Raw genomic sequence first — 10467 nt, 5'->3', positions numbered from 1 at the left:
TTTTTTTTTTTTTTTTTTTTTTTTTTTTTTTTTTTTTTTTTTTTTTTTTTTTTTTTTTTTTTTTTTTTTTTTTTTTTTTTTTTTTTTTGTGGTGGTGGTAGTGTGTTTTTCTCTCTTCCCTGGCACAACTCCTTTCCTTCCCCGAGACGCCGCCTCAGTCCAGCCGGGCGGGTGGCCGAGCTGATAAGGGCAGATGCCGTCCATAGCAAGGGGGCGGGGGGAGAAGCGGACGACAGGGTTATTTATGATTCCTGGGAAGGACGGCTGGAGAGATACACCAGTTCGTACGCGGGAAAGGAAAACACGAGTGTGCCGCCCCCCGGTCGCCGGCGGTAAACGGGACCGGGCAGCACGTCGGGTGGTGTCGGTGCCGTCGAACAGAGGCGACCGCCGGCTGCTCCCGGGACTGGGAGCGCCCGGCGTGCCTCGCTGCCATCGGGAGGGAGTCGCACCTGATCCCGCCCGGCACCGCCTGCGCGACGGCACCAAGAGTCGGTCCATGGGGTGTACGATGCATTCAGGCGTTCACCGACAGCCCTTGATGCTTTGTCACTCACTACAGGCCTTCGCCGCGGTACAGGTGAATCCCAAAACCTCATTTGCAGGCAGCACCAGTAGCGCTGGTAGCAGCAGCGCTGCCTGAAAAGCAGTAAAATACTCCTAACGCTCACAGCTCTCATTCGTGTCTCTGAGCCTGAATTTTAGAAAGGGGAGTGCCAAGGCAATAAATAAGAGAAGCCAAACACAAAGGTAGAATTAGGCGTATTTGGTAACTCTAACGAGATTCCTGAAGAAGTTTTGCTCATAGGAGATGTTGTCTTTACATTAACATCCCTACACAGCCAAGTCCTCCATCACAACTGCATCTGACATAACCTGATATTTTACAGCTGTGTTATATAACAACAAAGATGAAATAATCTGTGTCTAATTTCAATGGATGCAAACCCAGTTTCATTAAACTATCAGCTTTATTGATTTATTTTGGTAAGTTGGTCTCTTCCAGTCTTTTTTAAATTGCTATTCTGCCCACTTACGTAGGTATGCATTTTCAACCAGCTTCTGCTACCCTTATTCATCCCAACCACATTCTTCAGTAGCAGTCAGTTACCTTGCAAGTGACTCTGTTTTTGGAAAACAGACTACAGATGTCAGTACTGCATATTTCTGCCTTAAATTACTGAAACTGGAGGCATGCACGTTCAGTGGTGGCAAGTACCTTAGCATTATAAGGAATGGTTCAGAGAGGAATTGTTCTGCACAACATATTAAAATTATTTGGAAACATATTTTTCCTCTTCCTTGGCAGTTCACGGAGTAGCGGACCCACTAATCACTGCAATTTCTACTGTTCCCATCATAAAAAGTTGTAGAAACAACTTTTTATAATTATAAACAGCTCATGCAACAAAGAGGAAAATACTTCTGGCAGCATGCCTGAAGAAATACATTATATTTATACAGAGCACAAGTTAAAAAGTGTAACAGATATTCTTTAAAGAAAGTAACAAGGATGTTTATCAGTTGAAAAAAGACTGGAACAAACCTCCTTGCTTTACTCAGTCTGTTAGATCTCAACAGAAAATCAATTGCTGTTTAAGACATAGTTCAGAATCAAATAATTAAACTACACACAAAGGCTACTTCAAATTAAATATATATTGTTTGCATATCTAAATTCAATGCACAATCATAAGTGTTACTGTTAAACCTAAAGGAAATTTAGTTTCTAATTACAGTATTTTCTTTCTCTCTAACATTAAATTGCCTAGAGGGCATTTGTACCAGTATTTGCTTCCATGCCTCTTCTTTTTGATAGGAAAATAATTGTGATGGTCAAAGTAGTTGAATTCATCCAGAGATGTTTGGAAGTTTCCTGTGCATTTTTTCCTTGCAACTGTCTAAATGGAGATAACTGAAAATCAGAAAGCCAAGCTGGATCAAACATCAAACATCCCCAGACACCTGTATTCATTCAGTCTCCTTTGCAGACAGTTGAATGTCACTGTGTCATCTAAATCCCATTTTTTTTCTTAAGGATATTTGGCAGAAATTACACTACTTATTTTGACATACAAAGAAAAATATTTGATACTAATGGCTCTTTCAACAAACAGATTTTTAAAAACACAGCAAGCATCACCTAGAGTAAATAAATGTATTCCATCCTTGTTAACAGATCACTCAGCTATTCACAATGCAGTTACATTAAGCACTTCTTTCCAGCTGGCAATGAAAAGGGTAACTGCAGCTCAATGGAAGATTCCTTCTATCTCTGTTGCCTATTTAAAATGAATCAGATTAATAACTGGTTTCAGGTTATCCACTTAATTCCCAAAATAAGAAACAGCAATTGTTGAAGGAGAAATAACTGAAAAAAAATTGGCTGACCCTCTTCAGTTTCTTCTGAAAATGCTTCAGTAAATATTGTGCAGAAGAAAAACAGTCTCGTGTATGAATTTTTCTACAAAAGAAATACTACCACTCAAGTTGTTTTCAGCATTTCTGTCTGTGCTCTCCGGTGTGCCTATGCCACTGTCTCAACTCCTGGCAAATGAAGTCAAGATGAAAAAATAAATGAGATTTCTTCAAAAGCAGAATTTGAACTTCAAATATGGAATGCTTCTATAAAATTTCCCTGGAAGATAGGCCTCAGAGCATGCTGTATACATCACATAGCAAGAGCATGAGATAAAGCCTGCTGACAGTTGCTGCTAATCAGAGAAGCAGTTCTACAGAGCAAAAAGGCTGCTATCTGTGGGTTTTAGCATAGGAGGAAGAGACCAAATGGAGCTTTGCCACAAACCCACTGTGAGCTTTGATAAGATAACCCCTTTCTGCCTCTCTTCACCTCTCCCTCCCTCCTAGTTTTGAAACTGGGATAGTATTCCTATACGTGTTGAGGCTTAATATAATCTGAGATGATGCAACATAAACTCTGATAGCAGCTTTGGTGCCACTACACCTTGCCCCAATTTTTAATGCACTAGGATTTAGCGTCAACCAGTTTATTGGACAGCATCCTAAAGTTGCTAGGTCTTGGAATATTGTTCAAGAAGATTGCTGACTAGCCCTTGCTTCTGATTATTTCCTGCTCTGTCACTGAGGGCTGTGCTAAAGGCAATAGTTATGAGGAGAGAGCACAAAGGAAAAGTAGAGAAAAAAGGAGTAACAGCACTCTTTTCATATATTATAAAAATAATAAATAATAAAGTACTTTTGTGGTTTTCTTAACTCCCAGTATATGAACAGATATATTTTCCTTTTTGATCCTAGAGTATCTGTTAAAATCTGAAGAGAAAGAAGTGGGCAACAAGCTTAATGCTTCCTTCTCTGCCAGGCTCCACAAGCTCATCCACAGGGGGGTTGGTCTTACTATTGCAGCTGCACAAAACTTAGTAGCAACCTGTAGATTAGGCAAAAATTAATGATAATTTATTTGGTGATTACAGGAACTAAATCACACTGACTGCAGTATTATTCTTGTATTACACTACTCTCACCACTAGCTTTTCCTATTTTTATGGGCAAGATGAGTCTAAAGTGCTACAATTATTAAATGGGAAATATGGCAACTTGTCAAGTTATATTATCCATGAATATGAAAAATTTCATACATGTGTCTTATGAGAAGAAAAACCCAAATATTGTTTCCTGGACATGCTGCCTGAACACACTCCTGTGCAACTTCCTCTTGGTGATCCTGCTTTAGCAGGGAGGTTGAACCACATGATCTCCAGAGGCCAATTTCAACGCCAGCCATTCTGTGGTTCTGTGACTAGAGATTATAAACCAAATCTCTTCTCCTCAAGCTGTTCAATCAGGTGGGGATTCTTTTGCTATGGCTTCCTTCTTTACAGACCAACTGTATTTTGTCCCCTGTCAATCTCGTATTTGAATCAACATTTTGTAGTGGGAAAGAGGAGAATAATCTAACAACCAAACCTTTCATAGTAAATACCTTGGCCTTCACTTGCTGAGTTGTTCTGGAAGCAATTACGCTTTCACATGCTGTTTATCCAGTTTTAAGTAACTGTTTTTATGTCAATTAGAAAGCACTCCAAATTACTGTGGAACACAATTTCAGCAGAATGAGTTGGATTTCAGATTCGTAACATAATGCATTCATTTTTGGCATAAAAAATGAGAGTGATTTTGTTTGGTTAAAAAACCAGCAATAGCTCTGCTCTTCGATCTTGCAAAATTAAATTAGGTGTAACTCTATTATTTCTAAATTTACTGGCAATCAAGGAGAAAGACACCCTGAGTGATGGCATTCTTATGCCATCATAAATTGTAATAAAGGTTTAGATTGACATTCCTAGTGAAGTAAAAGGTCACCTAGTCTTTTTTTCTCATTCTAACTGCAAAGTTGATAGTCCTCTTTAACTTCAAATAATTTCTGCAAGAAATCAAGTTTGTCTTACAATCACGGAATGATGGAATGGGTAAGGCTGGAAGTGACCACTGACGGGTACATCTGGTCCAACTTCCCTGCTCCAGCAGGGTCATCTTAGAGCACACAGCACAGGATTCCATCCAGACTGTTCTTGAATATCTCCAGTGAGGGAAAGTCCACAACCTCCCTGGGCAGCCTGTTCCAGTGTAGCACAGTCACTCACACAGTAAAGTTCTTTTTCATTCTGGTGGAACTTTGGAAGTTACTGCACCGTTTCTGCCCATTGCCTTGTCCTATTGCTTGACACCACTGAGAAGAGCCTGGCTTCATTCTCTTGACATCCTCCCTGCGGATACTTACAAACATTAAGAGGTCCCCTCTTAGTTGTCTCTTTTGAGGTTGAACAGGCCCAGTTCCCTCAGCCTTTCCTCACAAGAGAGCTATTCCAGTCCTTTTATCATCTTTGCTGCCCTCCACTGGATCCACTCCAGAAGCTTCGTGTCCCTCTTGTCCTGAGTAGCCCAGAGTGGGACACACAGCACTGCAGGTGAGGCCTCATCAGGGCTGAAGCAGAGAGGCAGGATCACCTGCCCCAACTTGCTGGCAATGCTCTTCCTAATACACCCCAGGATGCCATTGGCCTGCATGGCCACATGGACACACTGCTGGCTTGTGAACTTTCTATACACCAGAAGAACCTGAGATTCAAATAATGAAGGCCTGTGAGAACTAAATGATGACTGACCGTTTAGTCCTGCACTAGGGTGAGAATGTTTTTCTTACTATGTACTACATCAACCCACTGTCTAATTACAATTACAGATTTTTTTATTTCAAACCCATTTGATGTACGACCAGATGTACACCAGAGAGTGTTTTAAAGATTGGCTGAATATACAATCCCATCATTTGGAGAGTGAGAAGATACATTAATGTAAGTTTAGCAGTGTGGCCGTTTAGATTGGGCCCTAGACTTTGAAATGGACAAAATCAAGATTAGTCAGCAGGATTTCTCAACTTACATTCAGCATCTTAATCAACCCCATTGTTTCTAGGCAATTGATCTGCAAAGTTATCAGCAATTTTCTTGTTAGATTTCATGAGACAGCAAGGGAGTAAGATATCCCAGGCAAGACAGGATACACAACATCTTCTGGTCAGACCCTTCAAAAATAATCTCTTCCTTATCTATTTTCCTGCTGATGATTGGAAACAATGACTGTGAAAATATTTTTGACGGACCCTGATCAAAATCATATGCATTAAAATAAAAACTAAGTGAAAAGTGTAATCTTCCCATAATATAAAACTGGGAAAATCTGACCCACACAGAATAAGCATAAAAGTACACAGTGATTGAACATTGTTCTCAGAGAAAAACACAAGCAACATATTTCTGCACTGAATGCTGAATAAGAGCTCCATAAAGAGTTCCAGGAAGTTCTTTGGGAATCTTACAAGCATATATAGTATGGCTTGAAGGAGAAAACAACCCAAGCCACCTTGTGTCAAGCAGGCTGTAACCAACAGTGCCAAATCAGAGCAGAAAGAGAGAAAAAGACATTTATGCCATAACAAGTCTTAGCATCACAAAGCATGGTATTGTGCATTAACTTTCATTAGCCCTCATGGTTGAATTAACATTGAAAGGTCTTATGCCTAATCTGAAGAACTCAAATAGCATAATGCATTGTCATTTACTGTTGAAATTAAATGCACTCAACAACTGGGAGAGGTCTTCTACCAAAATCTTCAACCAGTTCAGTATCTGGTAGACCAATGAAGGCTCTGAGAGGGTAAACTCGTTGAATCACATAGAGCAACAGTATGAATGCGTTATGCTTTTGTCAAGATAATTAAAGCCTCAGCAAGAGAGAATTTTAAGATGTTCAGTCATACTGAGGGCATCCACACAAAAAGGAAAAGAGTATGTTGACAACCAAACATCACATATGAAGGAAGGTGGGGAAACCACTTTCAGTTAACAGATGTAATAGAAGAGAATACTTAAGTAGCAAACACTTTTCAGAAACTTACTGTGCCCTTAAACAGAAATTTTTACAGCTTTCAAAAATGAGGAACAATAATTACACAATTCAGAAGATACTTCCAAGTCTGATGACCAGATGGGGCAAATTCAGCATATATGGAAATGACATTTTGCTGAATACACAGTATGGCTGATACTAAATCTCACACTGCTTTTGGACAATTTGGGCATAGGTGAGAAGTGGAAATGAAAGAGAAGGAAAGAACAGGTTAGTAATGCTGAAAAATCGACTATTGATATTGCCATGTTCTTTGGTAAGAACTAAACCTCACTTCAATGTTTTGCCAATTCTTAACTGTGAGTTGTTAATTAGAAAGGAATCCACAACCCTCCCTCCCGACACCCATACATATTGCACTTACTAAAATAATTCATGGAGCTACAGACAGTTCTTCCCAGATCATCAACAGAATTCACAGCACTGAATAGCAGTTATCTTAATTTCTTCAACCTTGTGTCATTATTTTGGTGTTAAGATAATATTTTTTAAAAAAGCTTCATTTTTATTTTCACAGGCAGTGATACTCACTGAACAGTGTTTGCAAATATATTCTCTAGGTGTGTGCTGGGTAGCATCACAGCAAGGTAGAAACAGAACCCATATTCAACCACAGAGCTGCAAGCCTGCAGTATTAAGCAATATCCTTTAGTCTGTCTGCTTTCAGAAAAGTTTCCAAGCATTGAGTAATGTGGCTGTTCAGACCTAGATGGGCTCTGGAGGGAAGAAAAAAAGCATAACACAAAGTCCCCTATAAGAACTATTACAGACCCTTCATCATACAAATAATACGCACATACAAAAGAAACTATACATAGAATGGCAGTTCTTGGAAGGCACTTTAAAGACCATCTACTTCAACCTGCTTGCTGTGAGCAGTGACACTTTCCACTTTACAGTGTTAGTCAGAACCCCATCCAGCCTGGTCTTGAACACCTGCAGGGATGGGTAGTCCACAACTTCTCTGGGCAACCTGTCAAGTTCCTCACCACCATCACAAAGAACTTCTTCCTTAAATCTAATCTAAACCTATTCTCCTTCAGTTTAAGGCCATTTGCCCTTGTCATATTGCTACAAGCCCTCGTGAAAAGTCCCTCTCCAACCTTCTTGTATTAGGTACTGGAAGGCTTAGTTAAACCACAGCTAGAAAACACTTGACACAGTAGATTTAATGGAGGTACTACAGAAGGTATGCCTTTGCTTGCATTAAAAGCTCTGATCCTCTCAAATGTACACTGACCAGCTGCACTTGAAGCAGAAAAACAGGACCTAAAAGCATTACTGGCTTAGACTAAGTGGCAAATATAACTTGCGACTAAAGCATTACTCTCCTTAGAAGAACTCTTTCGGAGTTACGCAACTCATATTGCTACCTTAATACTACTGTAAAGTGTTCTCCTGGTCAGCGGACTGTTTCTGTTGGGATTTTGCAGCATCTGTGACGAGTTTACGGTTGACAGCAAAAGCATTGGTCTGGAGATGGTCTCTGTGAAGATTCACTACTCTGAAGTGTCTTTTCCCCTTAGCCTCTAGCAGTCCCATGCCTTTTCTCATCTACATATTCTACCGTATAATTTCCACTTTCATATCTTTTGTTTACATGTCCTTGTACTCACCTGCTACATGCTGAATAACTCATATCCAAATATCTCAGTGCACTTAAACAATGCAAGTGGAAATTTTTACTTTATTTTTAAAGCACACATTATCTTCTTTCCATCTCTGTAAATGGGTGAGGCCTGGGGCTATAGAGAAATCATTTAGGATTGATACAAACCATATGAGATCTTACATGTTGGCAAATTCAGCAATTACTGCCCTTACTGTTTCAGCTTCCAAGTATTGAAAATTTTATATTTATTCTAATTAAAAGCGATTTTCATTTTCCAAGAGGGACACTTATATTAACTGCTTAGGAAACCAAAATTACTTGTGATTATATCACAGGATTAGAACAGCTGACAAGAATTCAAGATGGGATTTACTTTTTTGTTATGTAGGAAGGGGAGAAGACAACACACAGGAATTCTACTTTCCTATTACACTTTCTCAGGTAGACTTGGTCAAAAAACATGAAGCCAGATTTTGGCCACCAAAAGCTAACATTTTCCCCAGAATGCTCATCAAATATTTAAGTATCAAGGACAAAATAAAGAATTACACATGAGAACTTCATATCTAGCCTTTGGAGAATAAGTATTTTGCTGAAAGCTACAATTCAGCATAAATTCAGTTAGATTTTTCTCCCTACAAAGGCATCTACATTCAGAGATTGGTAATAGCATAATTTACATTAAATTTGCTCAGTGCTCTAGTCCTAGTTTTGAAACACAGTTAGTCATTAAGTATATGCACGAGACTTCAGATTCTTCAAGATGTGCTAGGCTTGGACTGAGTGGCAGACAATTAAATGCCTGCCAGATTGGCTGAGAATTTTAGATCAGAAAGAGGGGCTGCACTCCCCACATCACACATGTATTTGTATCTCTTGCTTTAGGCTACTGTCTGTTTACCAGCAATCCTGAATTTCAGATGCCAGAATAAAAGGGTCTAAACTATTGGCTCTGAGTTGTAGAATAGATTCCCCTCCCACTGAAAATAAGAATTTCTGTCCTACACAAGGGTGTACTTGTTGCTGAAGATGTGCACTAACCTTCTTAAAATAGTTTTGATAAGAAAATAAGATATTATTAGCTGCGCAATTATAAAACAAGAAAAAACCCAAAGCAGTAGACAAGAACACAGGAGAACTTAAGAGAGTACAACTGTAATGACATTTATTAAAAGACATGCTATAACAACTAGTTAGGAAAAGAGATAGGTATAGCTACTAAATTATCAGAAAACACGCTAACCTAAACAAACAGAATATATTACAGCATAATCAAATTCACCATGCACTACATAGTCCCAAAATAGGTTTCTTTAATACATCTTATATCTTCTTTCATTTTTAAGTCATCTCAACAGACATGGAATTCTTTTCAGGCAATGCCATAAGATACTTTACAAATGAAAGCTGTTGCTTATTAAAATATACAGACAATCTTTTTTATAAAAAAACATTTTACATTTCCATTTGTTCCCCCGAACACTTTTTTGCCAGGTTAAAAAAACAAAAACAAACTCAAAAACCATGATGTTGCAAATATTTACAGTATTTTCTTGTGTTACATAAACATTTTTATAAACTGAAAGGGAACACTTATGAACAGATCATGTAAAATGAGGGAATGACAGCAATTCTTAGACATGTTTTCTGTGTCTTGAATACAGTACTAAAAGTAGTCCATTAACCTTTTGCCTTATCTCACACCATTTGGTTCACATTACAATCTCATTTTCCATTGTTTCAATCACCAACAGAAATCTCAAACAAAGTCCACTTGGTATTGGGTCTTTCCATCAGAAAGGACTATGAGATAAAACAAGTTTTTCACATGTCTCAGTACAACTAGAACAGTCTTTGGTCAGATAGTGAATTGACATTCCGATGCAAGAATCTGCTTGGTTAACAACCTTTGTCTTGTGTTGCTGCAGTTCTAGGGTGAACTTTTGCAGAAAGTGTGTAACGCGTTCAAAATTAATTGGAAAGTACTTAGAATGAAGTTTATGCATGGTAGCTTCCCACTCACAAATATTGTAGAGTTTCTGAGACCCGAGAAACTGCTTACAGTGAGGACATTAGTCTGCCAAGGTAAAAGCTTTCTTCATTTAGATCTTCAACTATTTAATTTTTTTAGGACTGCTCCAGGTACCTGTTTCTATTACCTAAAGTTGGAAATATGTGGCTTATGCTTGAATTCCTGCATATTGCAGTACAAAAGAAAAAACTGCAATGGAAAGGCAGAGGGGAAATTAAATCTGTATTGAAATAACTGTAATTCACTTCTTGTATAGTCACTGGACAACAATAATTTCTAACAATATACATATACAATTTCCAGAGGGGAAAATATATTTATTATAATTAAGACAGCAACAGATATGAAAAACCCTACATATAAAACTTCTGAAGGC

At 38.5% G+C, this 10467-nt stretch overlaps 1 protein-coding gene across 1 annotated transcript in view; it reads right to left on the bottom strand.

The window, feature by feature from the left end:
- Positions 1-9198: 9198 nt before the first annotated feature.
- Positions 9199-10467, bottom strand: part of PTBP3 (polypyrimidine tract binding protein 3) — a 54621-nt gene continuing 53352 nt past the window's right edge. The window contains exon 15 of the mRNA XM_027908993.1: positions 9199-10218. Coding sequence (XP_027764794.1) covers positions 10215-10218 — 4 coding nt within the window. The 3' untranslated portion in view covers positions 9199-10214. The remainder of the gene's footprint in view (positions 10219-10467) is intronic.

The sequence above is a fragment of the Empidonax traillii genome, unplaced genomic scaffold (genome assembly GCF_003031625.1).
Source record: "Empidonax traillii isolate 1590-97213 ecotype Southwest subspecies unplaced genomic scaffold, ASM303162v1 scaffold3:size4013460, whole genome shotgun sequence".
NCBI lineage: Eukaryota > Metazoa > Chordata > Aves > Passeriformes > Tyrannidae > Empidonax > Empidonax traillii.
This window is presented reverse-complemented; position numbering and strand designations above follow the sequence as displayed.